This window comes from Odocoileus virginianus, chromosome 32 (assembly GCF_023699985.2).
Source record: "Odocoileus virginianus isolate 20LAN1187 ecotype Illinois chromosome 32, Ovbor_1.2, whole genome shotgun sequence".
NCBI lineage: Eukaryota > Metazoa > Chordata > Mammalia > Artiodactyla > Cervidae > Odocoileus > Odocoileus virginianus.
In genome coordinates, this window is record NC_069705.1 from 5,112,036 (window position 1) to 5,133,887 (window position 21,852).

Genomic DNA, 21,852 nt, shown 5'->3' on the forward strand with positions numbered 1-21,852 from the left:
CAGAACACATGATGACATAAATCAAAGCAAAATCCTCTATGACCCACCTCCTAGAGTAATGGAAATAAAAACAAAAGTAAATAAGTGGGGCTTCATTAAACATAAAAAAGCCTTTGCACAGCAAAGGAAACTATTAACAAGGTGAAAGACAACCCTCAGAATAGGAAAAATAATAGCAAATGAAACCACTGACAAAGGATTAATTTCCAAAGTATACAAGCAGGTCATACAAGTCAATATCAGAAAAACAAACAACTCAGTCAAAAAGTGGAAAAAAGACCAAAATACACATTTCTCCAAAGAAGACATACAGATGGCTAACAAACACATGAGAAGATGCTCAACGTTGCTTGTTGTTAGAGAAATGCAAATCAAAACTACAATGAGGTATATCACCTCACACTGGTCAGAATGACCATCATCAAAAAGTCTACAAACAATAAATGCTGGAGAGGGCGTGGAGAAAAGGGAACGCTCTTGCATGTTGGTGGGAATGTGAATTGATACAGCCACTATGGAAGACGGTATGGAGATTCCTTAAAAAAAACTAGGAATAAAACCACCATACAACCCAGCAATCCCACTCCTAGGCATATACCCTGAGGAAACCAAAACTGAAGAAGACACACGTACCCCAATGTCCAGGGCAGCAGTGTTTATAATACCAAGAACAGGGAAGCAACCAAGATGTCCATCGACAGGCGAATGGATGAGGAAGCTGTAATACGCATACACAATAAAGTGTTACTCAGACATAAAGAGGAATGCATTTCAGTTCTGATGAGCTGGATGAACCCAGAGTCTGTTATACAGAGTGAAGTCAGTCACAGAGACAAAAACAAGTACCATATACTAATGCAAATATATAGAATCTAGAAAGACTACACTGATGACATTATCTGCAGGGCAGCAATGGAAACACAGACATACAGACTTGTGGACACGGTAGGCGGGAGGGAGGAGAGGGTGGGATGCATGAAGAGAAACACGTGGAAACTTACATGACCATATGTGAAAGAGACAGCCAATGGGGACGTGCTGGATGCCTCAGGGAACTCAAACGGGGGCTCTGTGTCAACCGAGAGGGGTGGGATGGGCAGGGACATGGCAGGGAGGTTCGATGGGAGGGGACATATGTATACCTGTGGCTGATTCATATCGATGTCTGGCAGAAACCAACACAACTCTATAAAGCAATTAACCTTAAATTAAATAAAATACACTAGAAGGAATAAACAGCAGAATAACTGAGCAGAATGAATGAATAAACTGGAAGACTAAATGTTAAAAATCATTGCTGTGGAATAAAGAAAAAGGAATAAAATGAGGACAATCTGAGAGACCCCTGGGATAACACTAAATCCACCAACATTCTCATTATATGGGGCCCAGAAGGAGGAGACAGGAAGGACCTGAGAAAATATTTGAAGAGGTGATAGCTGAAAAATTTCATAACACTGGACAGCAAACAGTCACCCAAGTCCAGGAAGTGCAGAGCCTCAGTCAGGACAAACTCAAGGAGGAACATGCCAAGACACATGGTAATCAAATTGAAAAAATGAAGAGACAGAAACAATATTAAAAGCAAAAAGGGGAAAGCAATAAAGTAACATACTAGGGAATCTCCATAAGGTTATCAGTTTATTTTCCAGGAGAATCTGTGCAGACCAGAAGTGGGTGACATGAGATATTTAAGGTCATGAGAAGCAAGAAGCTACAACCAAAGATACTCTACCCAGCAAGACTCTCCTTCAGATTTGGCAGAGAAACAAAAAGCCTTACAGACAAGCAAAAAGCTAAGAGCATCCAGCACTATCAAACCAGCTTTGTAAGAAATGCTAAAGGAACTGCTCTAAGCAGAAAATTAAACACTGCAACTAGAAATGTGAAAATCATGAATGGAAAAACTCACTGGTAAAGGCAAGCATACGGTACAGGTGGGAAATCACCCACACACAAAACATGACATCAAAACCAGCAATTGTGAGAGGAGAGAACAAATGCAGGATACTGGAAATGCACTGGAAATTAAAAGACCAGCAACTTAAAACATCTTGCTTATATATAGACTTCAGTATCAAAACATCATGGTAATCATAAACCAAAACTATACAATAGATAAACACATACAAAAAAGAAAATGCAATCCAAACACAACAATAAAGGTAGTCATCAAATCACAAAAGAAGAGAACCAAAGAGGTAGGGAAGAAAAAGACATACAAAAACACATTAGCTCCAGATGGCAGAGTATAAGGCCCTGAGCTAATTCCCTTCTCACAACACCACCAAAGTCACAACTGATGAAAAATCATCATCATCAAAAAACAAAAAAAATAAAGACAAAAACAAAACAAAAAAATCACACTGGAATCTATTAAAAAGATACTCCATGCCCAAAGACAAAGAAGCCACAATGAAATGGTAGGAGGGAGGAATCACAATAAAATCAAACCCCATACCCTCTGGGTGGGCAACGCACACGCTGGGCAACAGCCACACCACAGGCGCTCTCCCCCAGGCGTGCGTCCCGAGCCCCGTGCAGGCGTCCTAGCCTGGAGGTCTGACGATGGAAGGAGGGGCCCCCAGAGAACCCGGCTTTGACGGCAAGCGGGTCTGACTGCAGGAATTCCACGTGAGTGGGGGAGACAGAGACGCTACGTGAAGGGCACGGACGAGGACCTGTGCAAAGCAGGGTCTCCTGTGGGGGTGGGGCGGGCCCGTGTCCGAGGCTCACCGCGGAGACGGAGACCTCGGCAGCAGCGACTCTGGAGAGTGCCTGCCGGCGTGACTCCCCCCGAAGGCCGCCATCAGCCCCAGCATTTCGCGGGGGCCAGAGCTGGGTCACCTGAGGCCGAGCAACATGGGGCGGGGACACGGCCCAACCCGTCAGCAGACAGGCTTCAGGTCCGCCTGAGCACAGTCCTCCCCCTAGAGGGACAAGACCCAAGTCTACCCACTACTGGAGTCCCACCCGTCAGGGAGCCAGGACAAGCCTCCTAGCCTCAGCCACCAGAAGCAAGAACTGCAGCCCATGGGACAGAAAATACAATCACAGACAGTTAGACAAAATGAGACATCAGAGGAATATTTCCAAATGAAGTAATGAGATGAAACCCCAGATGAAACGACTGAGTGAAGTAGGCAACCTACTCTAAAAAGAACTCAGAATAATGATAGTGAAGATGACCCACAATTTCAGAAAAAGGATGGAGGAAATATAGGAAAGGTGCAAAAAGTGTTTAACAGACAGCTAGAAGAACTGAAGAAAAAACAGAATTAAACAATAACTGAAATAAAAAATACATCAGAAGGGATCAAAACCAGAATAAGTGAGGAAGAACAGACAAAGTAAGCTGGACACAGAATGACAGAATTCACCACCATGAACAGAATAAAGAAAAGAGAACATGAAAAGAGAGACCTCTGAACAACACTGACTGTACCAACATTCACACTACAGGGGTCTCAGTAGAAGGGGAGAGAGAACGGACCTGAGCAAGTATCTGAAGATAGAACAGCTCAAAATATCCATAACACGAGAAAGGAAAGACTCAATTCCAGGAAGTACAGAGTCCCAGGCAGGATCAACACAAGGAGAAACATGTCGAGACCCACAGTAATCAAATCAGCAAAAGTCAAAGACAAAGAAAAAACATTAAAAGCAACAAAGGAACAGTAACAAATAACACAAAGGAACTCCCTAAGGGTATCAGCAGATTTCTCAACAGAAACTCTGCAGGCCAGAGGGCGTGGCACATTTTTAAAGTGATAAAAGGGAAGAACTACGACCAAGAATAACCTACCCAGCAAGGCGCTCATTCACATCTGAGGGAAAAATCAAATGATTTATAGACAAGAAGAAGCTAAGAGAATTCCACATTACCAAATCAGCTTTATAACAAATACTAAGGGATCTTCTCTAAGTGGAAAAGAAAGAAAAGGCCAAAATGAGAAACATGAAAATTATGAACGGAAAAGCTCACCAGAAAAAGCAAACCCAGAGTAAAGATAGGAAATCAGCCCCAAACAACATGATACCAAACCAGTCACTGAGAAACGAGGTGAGCTCAAACAGGATACTGCAAATGCATTTGAAATTAAAAGAGCAGCAACTTAAAAAACACACAAATCTTGTTTATATCTAAGATGCTACATCAAAACCTCATGGTGAGACTTCTCTGGTGGTTCATTGGTTAGGAATCCATCTTGCAAGACAGGGGACACAGGTCTGATCCCTGGTAGTGGCAACCCACGTCAGTATCCTTGCCTGGAGAATCCCCACGGACAGAGGAGCCTGGTGGGCTACAGTCCATGGGGTCCCACAGAGTCAGACATGACTGAGCAACTAAGTGCATCACGGCACAGGGGAACTAAGAGCTCATATGCTGGGGAGCAACGAAGCCACACGATGCAACTACTGAGGGCGTGGACCACGCCCACTGAGGGTGTGCACCACACCTGAGGGCCTGACCACGCCCACTGAGGGCCTGACCATGCCCACTGAGGGTGTGCACCACACCTGAGGGCCTGACCACGCCCACTGAGGGCCTGACCACGCCCACTGAGGCCTGACCACGCCCACTGAGGGTGTGCACCACACCTACTGAGCCCAAGCCACAGCGAGTCTGGGGGCCACAGGGAGAGAGCCTGCCTGGGGCAACGCACAGCCCACATGCTGTAGCTAATGTGACACAGCCAAACGACTCAGATTTTTTTTCCTAAAAAGAAACTCGTGGTAATCGCAAACAAAGATCTACAACAGATACACAAAAAAGAAAAGGGAATCCAAACACAACACTGAAGTTAATCATCAAGTCACAAGAGAAGGGGCTCCCTGGGGGGAGAGGGGATAAGAACTGACTGCCAAGGCAGGCAACACAGGGTCGATCCCTGCTCCAGGAAGATTCCACACGCGTGGGTCAACTCAGCCCATGTGCCACAACTACTGAGTCCGCACTCTGGAGCCTGCAAGCCGCAATTACTGAAGCCTGTGAGCACCAATGACTGAAGCTCGCCTGCCTGAGGGCCTGTGCTCAGCAAGAAGACGCCCGTGCACTGCAGCTAGAGGGGGTCCTGTGCGTCACACCAGAGAATGCCTGAATGCAGCAGCAAAGACTGACAGCAGATCAGTTCAGTCACTCAGTCGTGTCTGACTCTCTGTGACCCCATGAACCACAGCACGCCAGGCCTCCCTGTCCATCACCAACTCCCGGAGTTTACCCAAACTCATGTCCATTGAGTCGGTGACACCATCCAACCATCTCATCTTCTGTTGTCCCCTTCTCCTCCTGCCTTCAATCTTTCCCAGCATCAGGGTCTTTTCATGTGAGTCAGCTCTTCACATGAGGTGGCCAAAGTATTGGAGCTTCAGCTTCAGCATCAGTCCTTCCAGTGAATATTTGGACTGATTTCCATTTGATCCATTTCAGCCAGTCTATGTCTTTTGGTTGGAGCATTTAGTTTACAAGACCCACTTCAAATATAGGAAAATGTATTCCATGCAAATAGAAATCAAAAGAAAGCTGAAAGAGCAATATGCATATCAGACAAACAGACTTTCGTTTTGCAAATTTATCTATTTGGCTGCTTCAGGTGTTAGTTGAAGCAGCTGGTTCAGTAGTTGCAGCCGGCAGGCTCAGCTACTCTGCAGCAATGTGGGATCTTAGTTCCCTAACCAGGGATCGAACCCATGTCCCCCGCATTGCAAGGCGGATTCTGAACCACTGGACTGCCAGAGAAATCCTACGAATAGACTTTAAAGTAAAAACTTATAAGAGACAAAAAGAGACACTACATCATGATCACAAGGATCAACAAGAAAATATAACTGCAAATATATATCCACCACGGGAGCATATCAATATATAATGCAAACACTAAGAGCCATAAAAGGGAAAACCAACAGTAACACAGTAATACCAGGGACTTTAACACCTCAGTTTCATCAATGGACAGATCATCTAACACCAAAATCAATAACAAAACACAGGCTTTAAATGACACTATTCATAGAGCATTTAATCCAGAATCAGCAAATACACATTCTTCTCAAGTGTACAAGGAACATTCTTTAGAACAGATCACATGCTGGGCCACAAAGCAAACCTATGCAAATTCAAGAAAACTGAAAGCGTATCAAGCATCTTCTCTGACCACAACTCTATGAGATAAGAAATCAACTACAAGAAAAAAACTGTAAAAAACAAAAACGTGGAGGCTAAGCAATGTTACTAAACAACGGACTGCTAAAGAAATCAAAGAGGAAACCAAAAAATTTCTAGAGATGAGTGAAAATGAAAACATTACAACCCCCAAAACCTAGGGGATGCAGCAAAAACAGTTCTAAGAGGGAAGTTTATAGCAATACAAACCTACCTCAAGAAACAAACAAAAAAAGACCCGTCAAAAAACCTAATCTTATACCTAGAACAGTTAGAGAAAGAACAACAAAAACTCAAAGTTAGAAAAGCATCTTAGAGCAAAGCAGAAAAAATAGAAATGAACAAAAAAACAGCAAAGGTCAATGAAGCCAAAAGCCATTTCTTTGAGAAAATAGAGAAAATTGAAAAATCTTTAGCCATGTTCATCCAAAAAAAAAAAAAAGAGAGATCAGAAATGAAAAAAGAGAATGTACAATGCACAGCAAAGAAACAGAACCATAAGAGATCATCACAAGCAACTACATGCTGATAAAATTGACAACCTAGTGGAAACTGACAAACTCCAAGAAGAAAGGAAGATGGAAGGAAGCAGGAAGGAATAGAAAATACGAACAGACCAACCAATCAGACATCCTGAAGTTGAAACTGTGATTTAAAAACTTCTGACAAACAAGAGTCTTGGACCAGATGGCTTCACAGGCAAATTCTATCAAATGTTAAGAGGAAAGTTAACCTCTACCCTTCTGAAACTCTTCCAAAAAGTTTCAGAGGAGAGAACACTGCCCAACTCACTCTACAAGGCTACCGTCACCTTGATACCAAAGCCAGGTATGGTATCACAGAAAAGGAAAATTACAGGCTGATATTCCTGGTGAACATAAGATACAAAAATCCTCAACAAAATGCCAGCAAACTGAATCCAACAATACATTTAAAGGATCATATGCCATGGCAAGTGGGATTTATCATAGAGATGTAAGGATTTTTCAGTATCTGCAAATCAATGTGATCACATTAACAATCTGAAGAATAAAAACCATATGATCATCTCAATAGATGCAGAGAAAGCTTTTGACAAAATGCAACCCCATTTATGATCAAAAACTCTACAGAAAATGGACACAGAATTTTCTTCAACATAATAAAGACCATATACAACAAACGCATAACTATCGCCATACTCAATGGTGAAGAGCTGAAAGCCTTTCCTCTACGATTGAGAACAAGAGAAGGAGGTCTACTCTTGCCACTTCTATTCAGCATTTATGGAAGGTCTAGCCATGGCAATCAGAGAAGAAAAATAAAAGGAATCCACATTGGAAAAGAAACTAACTGGAAAAGAAACTAACTTGTGTCACTGTTCGCAGATGACGTGACACTATAAATAAAAAATCCTACGGTGGCTACCAGAAACCTAGCGCTCATCAATACATGCAGTGAGGTGCGTGTACAAAGAGATACACAGAAATCTCTTGCGTATTTACACACTAATAATGAAAGATCGGAAAGAGAAATTAGGGAAACAATCCCATTTAGCACTGCAACAGAAATGATAAAATACCTAGGAATAAACCTAGTATCTAAGGAGGCCAAAGACCCATATCCTGAAAAGTATAAGATGCTGATGAACAAAACTGATGATGATACATGGATAGAAAGACATACCACATGCTTGGATTGGAAGAATCAAAATTGTCAAAATAGAACATACTATTCAAGGCAATCCACAGATTCAATACAATCCCTATTAAATTACTAATAGTAGTTTTTCACAGAACTAGAATAAAAAAAAAAATCCCTAACAATCTGTACAGAAACACACAAAACCCAGAAGCCAAAGCAATCTTGAACAAGAAGAATGGGGCAGGAGGAATCAGGCCCGTCTTCAGACCACATGACAGAGCTACAGTCGTCAAAAGCAGCATCTTCTGGCACAAGACAGAGATAAAGATCAATGGAACAGAATATAAAGCCCAGAAATAAACCATGCCCCATCATCAGTCCATCATGAAAGGAGACGAGGCTACACAGTGTTGGAAAGAGTCTCTTCAACAAATGGTGCAGAGAAACCTGAACAGTTACATGCAAAAAAAAAAAAAAGAAAAGAAAAGAAATCAGATCATACCTTAACACTATACACAAAAATTAAGTTCAAAATGGATTAGAGCCCTAAATCTGAGACTGGACTCTTGAATCTCCCAGAGGAAAGCACAGACAGAGCACTCTCTGATATAAAATTGCAACATTATCTTTTTTGGATCCATCTCCCAGAATAATGGAAATAAAAATGAAAACAAACAAATAGCACCTACTCAAAAGCTTCTGCACAGCAAAGGAAACAATCATCAAAATGAAAAGACAACCCACAGACTGGGAGAAAATATTTGCAAATGATGTGACTGACAAGGGAATAATCTCCCAAATTTAGCAACAGTTCAGGACGCTTAACAGCATCAAAACAAACAACCCACTCAACAAACAGTCAGAAGACCTAAACATTTCTCCAAAGAAGACATACAGATGGCAAACAGGCACACGGAAAGATGTCTGACATTGCTATTAGAAAAATTCAAATTAAAACTACAATGAGATATTAGTATCACCTCACACCAGCCAGAACGGCTCTCATCAAAAAAATCCACAAACAATAAATGCTGGAGAGGGTGCAGAGAGAAGGGAACCCTCCTCCACTGTTGGTGGGAATGTAAACTGGTGCACCCACTCTGGAGAACAGTGTGGAGGTTCTTTAAGAAACTAAAAACAGACCTGCCATATGATCTAGCAACCCCATTCCTGAGTGTATATCCAGAGAAAACCATAATTCGAAAAGATACATGCACCCTTATATTCAAAGCAGCATTGTAACAGCCAAGACGTGGAAGCAACCTGTGTCCGCTGACGGATGGATAAGGATGTGGTATGTGTGTTTACAATGGGATACTGTTCAGCCACTTTAAAAAATGAAACAGTGCCATTTGCAGGAACAGGGATGGACCTACAGATGGTCACAGTGAGTAAAATGAGTCAGACGAAGAAAACCGCCACAGGGTCTCCGTTAAAAGTCCAATCTGAACAATGATGCAAAAGAACTTATTTACAGAACAGGACCAGACTCACAGACTGTGGGGGGAAAGCGGAAGAGGGCGATCGATGAGGAGTCTGGCGGAACATGTGCACACACTATGTTTGATCAACAAGGATCTGCTGTGCAGTGGAGGGAACTCCTCCGCTCAGGGTTCTGCAATGACACACACGGGGAAGAACGTGAGAAAAGAGCAGAGACATATGGACACGTGTATAACCGAATCACTGCACTGTACGCCTCAAACAAACAACACTGCAAGTCAACTGTTGTTGCGCAGCCGCGTCCGTTCTGCGGCCCCTGGACGGCGGGCCCCGGGCTCCTCTGCCCGGCACTGTCTCCTGGCGCGGCTCAAAGTCACGTCCATTCAGTCGGGGATGCCATCCAACCATCTATGTTCCACTATAAAATACTCTTAAAAATCTAACAATATGTTTTAGTTAACCCAAGAGATCCAACATAGTGTGTTAACAAGTTACCAACTTAAAGAATCGTAAAGGAAACACTTCACGTTACTAAGCGCTAAGTCTGAAACCAAGCTTCCTCTACAACCGCAGCTCTCAGCCTCCAGGCCGCCCTGGGAGCACAGCTCGAGACAACAGCGTGGCCGCCTGTGCGCACACACAGACACGGCGGGCTCACAGGCGCAGGTGCTGCTGAGGAGGGCCCGAAGGCTAAAGGGAAGGAGCGCACGACGTGCGGGGGCTGAGCCAGGGTTTCCAGCAAGGACGGCCTCCGTTCTCCCAACAGCCTCGCCCGGAGGAGGCCTAAGGACGCCAGAGTGAGCGTCGCCAGGAGCCGGGGCTGCCGTCCAGGGGTGCAGAGTCGGCCAAGACTCAGCGACGGGGCCTCAACAGCACAGAGCGCTGCGCCTCGTCACCCCAGGCCCGCGGGCGGAGGCCTTTCTCACAGGGACCCGGGGACGGACAGGGAGCCGCTCCCCTCGGGATCCCGTCTCCACCGAGTCCCGGGCAGGGGGACAGGGTCACGCAGGACCGCTCCTCCCTGGACGGACCCCCGAGCCCCAAGCGGCGCTGGGCGTCACGGGGGCATGGGGGCCTCGGACCGTCCGCCCGCCCCAGCGCGACCTCCGCGGCCTGACCCGCGGGAGAAACGCCCGCCGTGCTGGTGGCCGGGGCAGCACCGGGTCGGCCTGGGGGCTCCCAGGACCCCCTTTCCAGGGACTGAGCGCAGCCCGCCCTGGGGGTGTCCGTCTGTCCCTCTGGCCGCAGCGCTCCCGGCTTCCGCAGGGCCTCTTCTCAACAGTCAGCCGGCCACGCCCTTACTCCAGAGACGCCCCCTGACGCGGAGGTTTTCAGGATCTGGGTCTTTGCCACAAGTCTCGGACACCAGCTGTGCCAAGGGCCTCGTGAGTATCCCCGTCTGCCCGCCTCCTCCGCCCCTGCTAGAGCTTACCCTCGCCTACTGCACCCCAACACCACGCCGCACCCGAGAAGCCAGCAAAGCTCGACGGAAAACCGCCTGAGTTGGGCCCAGAGCCTGTAGCCGCCTGCAGGTCTCGCCGCGCTCCCCTCGTGGCCGCTGGCCGTCCCCGGGCCGTTCCACCCACTGCCCAGGACCGGGTGACCCCATGCCTGCCCTACACGTGGGTAAACTGAGGCCAGGAGAGGCCACGGAAAGCAGCTCCCGTCCCTCCTGACTCCACGGAGAAGGGCGGACGCGTGGGTCCCGGGAGGGAGCGGCCGGGCTCTGGCTCAGCACCAGGCGGCACCCTCCCTCCCCCCGGCTCCCCTCATGCCCTCCTGCCCAGAGGATGGCGGGCGCAGGGATCACAAGTGTCACCCGGCACCCGGACAGAAGCGAGACCCAGGAGCCCGAAGCCTGGAGGCGCCAGGCCCATGGGCGGCGCGGGGTCAGGACCCCAGTCCCGGGACCTCCTGGCTGCGGCGAGGCTGAGCCGAGAGGTGGGGCCCCACGTGACCCAGGGGCCCGCGGGGCTCCGTCCTTGGGGCCACACCTGAACGCCCCCCGCTCGCGCCGGGAGCCTCAGACCCGCACTGCCGCGCGCCCTTGGAGGCACGAGGAGCGCCCCGCCCACCACACCCGGAAGACGGCCGGTCCCTGCGGTGCACCGCATCAGGCGAGCTGAGCTTTACCAGCTACAGGCATGGGCACAAGACAGGCAGCCCAGCTCAGACGTTTCATTGTCCCGAACATTTCTAGGCTCATCCAAGACCCTCTGATTTCACGAGATGGTATGACACACTCAGGATCCCTGGCACCTGCAGGTTCCAGAGTAACTGTTCTCGCTCCTGAGATCCAACTTCCCTAGGAAGACACACACACACACGTGTGTCCTGCATGACTGGACCATCCAAGTCACACACACACTTGTGTGTCCCACACGACTGACCTGTCCAAGTCCTCCTCAGGACAAGGAGAGTGTATCTAATTACAGTAGCTGGATTTGCTTGGCAGAACTGTTTATACCTGAAGCTAGGAAAGGTGTAACACAAAGAATAATCGATGATTTCAAACACCTCGAAAGCTCACGTCATTCTCCCTGCATCCAACTTCCTCCAGAGACCCTGCACCCCCACACCAGGCGGGACACGCCCCTGCTACCTCCACAGCTTCCCTGCCCGAGGGCACCAGCCCAGCCAGCGCTGGGCAGAGGACGGGCGTGACGGGCCCTCACACCTCCAGGGCCCAGGAGCCACGGTGTGGGGCTGCGGGCCGCTTCCCAGGCCACCCAGAGGGGCCCCCACCCCAGGGGGAGTAGGTGGTGCTGCCCAGCTCCGGGGGGGGCGCCCCTGGCCATCAGGCAGCAGACCCAGAGCCCCGGGGGTGTCCCCAGAGGCACCCCAGCCCCTCCTCCCCACCCACCCCAACGGCGGGCATGGAGCCCACCTACCAGGATGTCGAGGCAGGCAGCCTTCAGCAGGGTGATCTGGTCTGCGATGGTCAGGCCGGTGAAACCTGGCAGGCGTTTGGCAAACTCCACGATCTTAATAATGCACTTGGTGGCCAGTTCACTGAATTTGTCCCAGAGGCCCAGGTCCAACCGGACTCGATGGTCAGCGCTGGAATTCTACAGGGAGAGAAAATGCGGTCAGGGCTAGTTGTGGGAAGCCCGGCGGAAGGCAAAGTACCGAACACCGCTCCTACTGAAAGTGCAGACAATTCCGTCTTCACCAGGGAGCCTTGGGGCTTGGGGGCAGGGTGGGGGGGTGGTGTGCATTGTTGGTAGTTGACATTTTAGCTTACATTCATCTTTTTTAAATGATCAGAATCTTATCCCCCAGACCAGTGGATAACCGAGTAGTGGAGAAGCTCTCTTTAGCAATTACCCCCCCAACGAATGAAGGGATGGGAGGCGGCGTCACTGTTTTGTAACCTGATGAACCGATGGCTCCATTCGACCCGGGAAAGCCAGGATGGCCACGGGCAGAGGGCCCTTCCTGGGGACACCGAGATGCCGCATCCAGCCTCACCGGACCACACCCGGGTTTTATAGTTTAGTCCAAGTTGATCTCCATTTGGCTTCTATCACCCACAACAGGAAGATGTCTAACTGATGTCGAGTTACAGGTTAAGATGGACTAGGGGTGAGAGTTTCACATTCCCCTCACAGAGAGGTGTCAGGACCCAGGGAAGGGGTCCTGCCCCAAGGCCCCCAAAACCTCCCGCCTGGACCTTCCTCATTCCGCCCTGGCCTCCTCACAGTGAGTTCTTTAACCAAAGGCATGTGGGCATCCTTTTAAAGCCTAAGTCACAGCGAGTCACGGTGCTGCTAACACGTCTCATCTCACTGAGGTTAGAAGGCCAAGTCCTCCCCGCGGCCTGCAAGGCCATCCAGCTGACTCGCCTCCCCCAGATCCCTTCCGGCCCTGGGCAGACGCACAGCGGGGCCAGCCTCAGGCTCTCTGCAGGGCCGCCCCTCCTGCTGGCCTGCCCTGCTCCTGGGTGCACCCCTCGCCCCCAAGCCTGGCACGCCTGGGCTACCCCAGCCACTCCATGACAACCCCTGCAGGGGGCCGCCTGTGCTCCAGGCCTCAGCCCCAACACACCGCCATGTCCCCAGGGGCCACGCCCTCAGCAGGGGCGCTCAGCACATGCTGAGTACATGGCTGAGTGAGGAGCTTCCCGAAGCCAACGCGAGGATGAGGCTGACCAGGGAATGGGGGACCTGGCAGGCAGGGAGAGGCAAGGTCGCGGCTGGGGCTTGGGCCTGGACCCCCTGGGACACAGCTGAACCCAGAGCGCTGGAGGCTCGGCTCACCGAGTCTGTACACGGAGCTCTGCTTGTGAAGGTGGTTGAAGCTGCAAGGGAGCCATGCGTGAGGGCTGCTCAGAGCCCCGACGCAGGCAGAGGCTGCGGTCCCGCTCACCGCCCCAGCCGTCCCCGCGGACCTGGCGCACCCGGGCAGCGGGAGGCCTCCGAGTCCTTCCGGCGGCGCGCCCGGCGCTCTGTCTGGCCGTGGGGAGGTGACACGTGGGTGGGCATGAGCAGGTGAGGCCCCTCATGACAGAGGGTCTGTCCCCGCCTTGCCGGCATGGGGCGGAGCGCAGACCTCCTCGGCTCGTAGGAGGGAATTGGCCAGGCGCCGGCAAAGAGCGCAGAACCATCCAAAGGGCAGGCGAGTCTCACTCACCATGACACAGACCGAAGCGAAGAGGCGGCTGACAAAACACAACCACCAGGTGTGTCCCTACTGGGGTGCTGGGCCCACAGCTTGAGGTCTGAACCCAGCCGTCAGTGCGAGCTCGGCCCGCTCGGGGCGCTGATGGAGGTGGCTGGGGGGCACCAGGGAAGGAGGGTGGGGGGACGGGCTCAGAGAAGCAGAGCCCCCCGGAGGGCAGGACCCAGCCTGTCCCGCGAGGGCTGAAGGCGCCCCCCAGGCCTCTGGAGCAGCGGCCCAGCCCAGCCCCACCCAGATATGCAGGGAAACGGCCACTATGGTCGCGCAAGGCGCCCCCTCCCCGCCGCCCAGCTCTCTGCTGCTCTGACTGGAGTTACTTCCAGAACAAGGCCCAGATGTGGAGGTGGGGTCGCGGGGACGTCAAGCCCGTCTGCAGAAACTCTGAAAGGGAACACGGAGCTTAGGGTCCCGGGGGCGGCGAGGGCCTCAGGGGGCCCAGTGTCTTTGCCCTGAGAAGCTGAGGCCCTCCTGAGTTTCATTGGAAGCATGTTCCCGGTGTCCACGGTCACGTCTCCAGCAGAGATGCTGCTCGCAGAGCAGCCCCTCCTCGGGGCTTCCCGGGAGCCAGGCCTCTTCTCAGCACTGGACACGCACTCCATCCAACTCCCATGACCGCTCACCTGGCGGGTGGATCGCCGCCCTCCTGCAGACCTAAGCGAAGTGAGCTGCAGTCTGTGGCCCGGCCCACCCCTCGGGGCACTGCAGAGCCTGGACTTTGTCTCCGGAAGCCTGTCTCCTGGTTGGAAACCCCTGAGACTGGAAGATGCCGGGCCTGGCCATGGCAAGGGCGTGACGCCCTGCACCTCCCTGTGGTCCAGAGACTCAGCGAAGAAGCAGTCGGGCACGTCCGTCCACAGGAGGATGGGGTACAGAGACCCCAACACACATGCTGCGTGGTCCTCAGACCTGGGTGCTTCCGACAGCCCTGCCACTCCGGGGGCGGGGGAGGGCCCCCCAAGACGTCTGGCGAGAAGCAAGGGAGATGGGGCAGGATCTCCCTGAAGACGATGTTTCAGGGGTGCTCCTGGACCCCCCTTCTAAGATGCCTGCAGGCGCCCTTCTAGCCGGCCAGGTGGTCTCAGCAATCAGGGGCCCTGCTGGAGGGCAGGGCCTGGGCCTGGGGTACCAGCTGCAGGATGGAGCGAGACCGCCGCTCCTCCTGGGGATCCAGGGTGCTCTGCAATCCACGCGCGCTCCTTCTCCAAGTGGACTAAGGGCTCCTCATGGCCCCACAGTGCCACTCCCCACACCCCCAAGCCCCGGGAGGGCAGCCTGCATGCCCAGGCTGGGCCCGCACCTCCTGGAGATCACCTCTGTCCCGCCCCGTGGAACCAGGCCCAGGTGAGGCCGCACAGGTCCGGGGGGGGGGGGGCCCTGCCCACCTCGACTGTGTGTTGGAAAGGCGGGTTCGTGCCCCTCTTTAACCTCCTTGGCAGCCCCCGCCCCAAGTCCCGAAACACAGATGAGCGGCAGGGCTCCAAGGGGGCTCCAAGGTCACGGAGCTCCCAAGCAGCCCGGGCAAGGCTTGAACCTGGGCCTCGGAGGCCCTCAGACCTGGACGCCACGGCGGTGCTCAGTAAGGAAGCAGAGCTAACGTCCCGGCGCTGGGCTGCTTCCTCTTTGGAGGGTGGGTCATCCACCGCCTGCCCCCGCAAGGACTCCTTCCTTGCCTTGTTTTTGGGGGAGGGGTCAGAAGTCTCCCCAGCTCCTAAGCTGAGCCTGCAGCTTAGCGCCTGCCCAGGCCTGGGCGTGGATGGTGGGAGCCAGGCTCCTGCCCTCCCCTCCCATAGCCTCCTGGGCCCTGACTAGGATCCCAAAGTGAAAGTTGCTCAGTTGTGTCTGACTCTTTGCAACCCCATGGACTACACAGTCCATGGGATTCTCCAGGCCAGAATACTGGAGTGGGGAGCCTTTCCCTTCTCCAGGGGATCTTCCCAACCCAGGGATTGAACCCAGGTCTCCCACATTGCAGGTGGATTCTTTACCAGCTGAGCCACAGGGATGCCTGACTAGGGTCCCAAATCAACCCTAATTAGGGAAGAGAAGGAGCTACTCTTTCGAGGATCTGGAGATGGGCAGCTAGTTGCCTTTTTAACTCCTCTCCGCCTACTTCTGCCACAGGCGTCTGATGAGGGTGCCAGCCTGGCAAAGGTGCACAAAGTCCCCTCGCGGTGGGAGCCATAGCCTGTAGGAAAGCTTTTTATAAAAAGAGCTCATCCCAGAACCAAGAGCCTGCAAAGAATGTATTGTACCGGCTGTTACTTATTTACTTCTGAATTTTACTTATTTACTTCCAGAAAGGACTGCAAGTTGCTTACAATAAAAAAAAGAGCTAGACCCCGCGCTCTGGAGTGGCTTCTGCAAGGGGTCAGGAGATGGGACTTAACAGCCACACTCCCCACTAGATCCAAAGAGGCAAGGAAAGGGGTGCTGGAGGCTCTCAGGGAGCCCCTGTCTGGGGTTGAGAGCAGACCCTGAGACTAGGAATCGAACACAAGCTGCTCCTTTGAGCAGAAATTCAGGGAAGCATAGGGGAGGCGAGGGTGGTGGGAGGGGGTTCCACCTTGCCAGGGAGCTGGTCATTCTCTGCCATCGGGTGGGGGTTGCTCCCAGGAGTGTCCATTACCCCAACCCCCCGTGTGTACCACACTCACCCCGCAGCCACACAAAGCCTTGAGGCGGGCGGTAGGCCTGCCGCGTGAGCCCCCCAGCCTGGAAGCAGGTGGGTCAGACCTCAGGCCCAAAGAGAATCCCAAAGGAGAGGCTCCCCAGGAGGAGGGAGGTGGGGAAGGGGCCAGAGAGGCCCACCCAAGTCCTGGTGTGCCGACCACAGACGGGGCCGTCCTGAGGCGAGGTCCGGTCCCAGGTCACGTGCTCTAGAAAGGCAGGTGCCATCCGTACTTGTGTTTGCCTTGCCCTCCAGGCCAGAGTGCCGCCACTTTACCTGATGACCAGGTGAGTCAGGGTCTGCAAGATGGACGAGGCCACCCTAAGACATCTCTGCCTGCAGAAGAGGGCTGGGGCCCCGACCAGACAGCAAGTGACCCCTCATCTGTCTCTCACCGCTTGACCTGGCTCAGAAGCTTCCACCTCAAGGAAGCTCTCGCTGCTGTGACAGTTCTCTTTTTCTCTGTCTTCTGGAGCAAAAGGTCTGATTTATTCCTGGTTAACAGCCCCTTCTCCTACAGAGATGCCCAGGGGCTCCTGCCTCCATCCTGCCTCGCCGCCCACCCTCCTGAGGTGCAGGGCACCGTCTGGGGTTAAAAGAGCTGCCTTGGAGTCAGACTGCCGTGTCTAAGGCCACTTGGTATCTATGGGACGCGGGGAAAAGTGACTTACTCCTCTGGGGCCTTGTGCCGGCCTCAAGGAGGCCTTGGAAGGAACCAAAGAAATCACAAGGTGAGAGACTCGGTATGGCCCTCGGCACGAACTAAATGCTCAGTGAGCATTGGCTGTAGTAACGATGACGGTAACCGTAATAAAGATCCCTCATCACAAACTAGACTTCTCTCCACTGCTTACAGACTGAAACCCAAAACCGAGGCAGAGGGAAGTCAAGTAACGAGCACACAGTCGCACCGCTGCTTGGTGGTTAAGCAGGATTTAAACCATATACACCTGGTGCCTGGTTCCTGATTCAGAGCATCACCCAGGTCTCTGGCCCTGCTTCCCCCTTCCAGGCTGACCTCAAAGCTCCCAATGCTGCCCATCCTGCATGTGCTCTGGGCTGGATGGTACCCTGAGCTCAAGGGGACTTGCATACCAGGTCAGTAGCCAGGCCAGGTCAGCACCTTCACAGATGGGCCAGCATCTCTTCTCCCTGACACCAGGGCATGGGGTGCCGGGCCCAGAATGTCATCCTGGGTCTTGCTACTTGAAGTGCATTTGTGGCCTTTGCTACTCAAGAGTGTGGTGTGCAGACCAGCGGCACCTGGGAGCCACACCCGCTGAATTAGAACCTGCATTTCAAAGGCCCCAGGTGCTCTGTAAGCTGGCCAAGGGGGAAGCAGGCTCTCGGTTCCTCCTTGTCGGCAGGTCCGCCAGGGGACCTGTGTCCAAGTCCAGGGCCAGCTCTTCAGAAGCTGGTGCCACTGACCACACAGCCTGCAGGCGCCTCACTCACTCTTTTTCTGGCACCATCATCGCTTCTTATCTCTATGACCTTTCATGCACTTCTTTTTCCAGCGCATCAGTCATCGAATCAGCAAAACGGCAGCATTTGGAGTTTTTACAAAAGAACCTGCATCTTAGGTGGGCAACGTGAACTTAAGAACCCAGAATAACATTCGAGTTACACTCACTCATTCTTAAGGGCCTATCACCTGCTACTCACTAGAAACACATTTACATGTCAGTGAACACGACACGCACAAACATCAGTTTGAAAAATCCAAACACCTGACGCCATCTCCCCGGCACATCCAGAGCAGCCAACACAGGCTTCCTGCCCCGCCTCCCCACCTCCCCTTTCTCTTCATTTCAGACCCAGCGAGCCAATGCCGGGGGAGGAGGGGGGGAGCGGAGGGCCTCGCGGGGCAGCCCCCCTTTGCTTTCCCAGGGCCCCTCCACCCTCGTCCTTCAGAAGCCTCGCTCCCCGCGGGCGGGCTCTCCCAGCTGAAAAGCCCTGCACTCTCCGCGGCTGTCTGCCGAGACCGCCGAGAGCTCCTCGGCTCCTCTCGGCCCCTCCGCCCAGGAAGAAGTCCCCGGGAGCAGGGGCCTCCGGGTGAGGACGGGTCCCACCTGTGCGTTGTGACTGTGAGGGAGGAAGCGCCCACTCGACGCAACCGCAGTTGAAATCCGCAGATTGGACGCGGTGGTGAAGAGTCCCCTTACCGAGCCGGGTCCCTCCAGCCGAGGGTCGGCGGGCGGGTGGGCGCACGTGTCTCCGCGTCCGTGCTAGTGCGGCTGCACGACAGGGCGAGGGCGCATGCGTGCATGAGCATATGCAGGAGTCTGTGCGTGCGTGCGTCTGTGCGTGCGTGCGTCTGTGCGTGCGTGCGTGGCGGCGCGGCGTGGGCGGGGCCTCTCACCGTGGTATACTTGCCCAGCTGGCAGAGCGAGGGGAAGGTTTCCTGGTGAGCCTTGCGGATCTTCTCGGTGAGGTCGTCCAGCTCGGCCGTCATCTCGTAGCTCTCCGGGCACTCCTGCTTCGAAGGCTCCTTCTTCTTCTTGTTCCTGTCATTCCTGACCGCTGCGGACGAGAGAGCAGAGAGACAGAGCAGGGTCACCAGAGGCCGGGCTGTGCCGCCGCGTGCTGCCCGGTGCGGGCCGGGGAAGGCGGTCGGCACAGCACAGCGTCCCAGGTAAACGGGCGGCGGCCGGCGGAGAGTGGCCCGCCGGTTCCTGAGGAAAGCTCAGCTCACCCACAGGGCTGACGGCCTGTTTGTTTGGACGGAACCTCCCGTGTGCACTGGTTTCTTGAAGACTTTTTCCGGGCACGCTCCCCCCGGTTCCGGAGGCGGTGGCCCGAGGGGCGCGCCAAGAAAACCCCTCTTGCCTGGGACACACATCCCGGAATGGAGCCAGGGATTCCTAGCTAGGCCTTTCGGGTCACTTTTTTTGCTTTTCAGTTTTCTGAATTAACTGGCAGTTTTGGAGAGACTCATCCTCAAGAGGATAGGATTTGGGGTTCTTGTCCCTTCATGTGTTCCTGCTTCGTTAACTTTATGTGTTAATTACATAGTCATCTTTTGTGACGTTTTAAAAAGTACTAATCCATGTGTCAGGAGCCCTCGGCCTGGGAAGCTGTCCGTTCATTCATCCCTTACCTGCCCTGCAGCCCTGTCCCCACGCCTTGTCTGGCAGCGGACCTCATGCAACACAGCCTTGGCCTCTGCTCTGAGTGGTATCCCTACAGCAGAGCCTCTCTGACGGCTCAGAGCCGAGGGCCACTCAGAGCTCTGGTGAGGGTCTCCTGGGGAAGAAAACGGGGGCCCAGGGAGGCAGACAGGGGAAACTAGACCATGCAACTCCCTCCATGCTGCCGAGGGACCCAGGGGTGCCAGGCTGGACACCACCTGCTGGGTCTGCTGCCACTCTGACCTGGGAGTCTGTGCTGCAGATGACCCAGGGCATAATCTGATCCTTCCTAAGAGGATTCAGCCTGGCCCTCCTTGAAAACCGCCAGGCGATCTGAAAGCCAGCAGCTCCCCAGGTCGGGGTCTACACCGTGAGGACCCCAAAGCTGCCTGGGAGCTGAGGGCAGAGTGAAAACAAGGGAGAGGAGAAAAGGTGGAAGGAAAGACATGGGAAGGGCGGTGGGGAGATAGGGAAAAGGAGGGGGGTACTGACAACCTCAGATCTGTAAGAGCACCGCATGCCTGCAGTCAGGGGAGTGCTTCTGAGTGCCTTCAGATCCTACTGGGAGCCCTGTCCACAATATGTCACTTAATCCCCTTGCCACGTAGGCAGTTTTAAACCCATTTTACAGATGAGGAAACAGCCTTAGTGAGTCTAAGGTATGTGCCCATGACTACACAGCTGGAAAGTCCCTTCCTCTCTACTTGCTTGTTCCTAACAAAATACAAACATTTGAAAAAACTTCTCCAGGCGATTTTCTTTTCCAGGACTCTGAAATGTCACTGTTCTTTGGCCCAGAACGTTTCCAGGTCTAGGACAAGTAAGTAGAGACAGTGGGGTATCTAATTCTCACTGGAAGGCAGACCGTGCGTGTGCCCAGACCACTCCCACAGGTGGCAGACACAGGGGAGGACAGTGTGGTTTAAAGCTGGGAGAGTGCAAAAGTGAAAAACCAATTCCTTTTAAAGTTGCATCCAAAAAAAAAAAAAAACCCTTAGGAATAAACCTGACCAAGCTAACAAAAGACTTACGTGCTAAGAACTATAAAACATTAACAAAGGAAACGGAAGATGATTCAAAGAAATGGAAAGATATCCCATGCTCTTGGATTGGAAGAATTAATATTGTTAAAATGGCTATGGCTATACTACCCAAAGCAATCCAGAGACTTCATGTGATCCCCATCAAGTTACCCATGACATTTTTCACGGAATGAGAACAAATAATCCTAAAATTTATATGGAACCATGGAAGACCCAGAATTGCCAAAGCAATCCTGAGGAAAAAGAACAAAGTAGGAGGCATAGCCCTCCCAGACTTCAGACGGTACTACAAAGCTGGCGTAATCAAAATGGCATGGTATTGGCACAGAGACATAGATCATCAGAACAGAATAGCTAGCACAGAAATAAACACACTCACCTAAACATCACTTACTCTTCAACAAAGAAGGCAAGAATATACAATGGGGAAAAGACAATCTGTTTTGCAACTCATGCTGGAAAAGTTTAGACAGCTGCATGTAAATCAGTGAAGTAGAATACATCCTCACACCACACACAAAAAGAAACTCAACACGAGTTAAGGCTTAAATGTAAGACATGACACCATAAAGCCAGAAGAGAACACAGCAAAACATTCTCTGACATAAATCACACCTGTGTTTCCTTAGGTCAGTCTCCCAAGACAATAGAAATAAAAGCAAACATAAATGGGATCTAATCAAACTTACACACTTTTATACAGCAAAGGAAACCATAAACCAAATGAAAAGACAATCTATGGACTGGGAGAAAATATTTGCAAATGATATGATCGACCGACAAGGGCTTAATTTCCAAAATATACAAGCATCTCATATAACTCAGTAACAAAAAAGACAATCAAAAAATGGGTAGAAGATCTAAACAGACATTTCTTCAAAGAAGAAATACAAATGGCCAACAGGAACAATGAACAAATGCTCAACACTGCTAATTATTAAAGAAAACTACAATGAGGTACCTCCTCACACTGGTTAGAATGTCCATTGTTTTTTAAAAGTCTACAAATAATAAATGATGGAGAGGGTGTGGATAAAAGGAAACCCTGCTACACTGTTGGTGGGAAAAACAGCATGGAGTTTCTTCAAAAAACTAAAACTA

At 51.9% G+C, this 21,852-nt stretch overlaps 1 protein-coding gene across 8 annotated transcripts in view; it reads right to left on the reverse strand.

The window, feature by feature from the left end:
• Nucleotides 1–21,852, reverse strand: part of RARB (retinoic acid receptor beta) — a 1,138,330-nt gene that overhangs the window by 8,938 nt on the left and 1,107,540 nt on the right. For all 8 annotated transcript variants that reach the window (XM_070459826.1, XM_070459825.1, XM_070459827.1 and 5 more), the window contains 2 exons: nt 18,940–19,100; nt 12,121–12,297 (listed from right to left, as the gene is read on the reverse strand). In XM_070459826.1, coding sequence (XP_070315927.1) covers nt 12,121–12,297; nt 18,940–19,100 — 338 coding nt within the window. The remainder of the gene's footprint in view (nt 1–12,120; nt 12,298–18,939; nt 19,101–21,852) is intronic.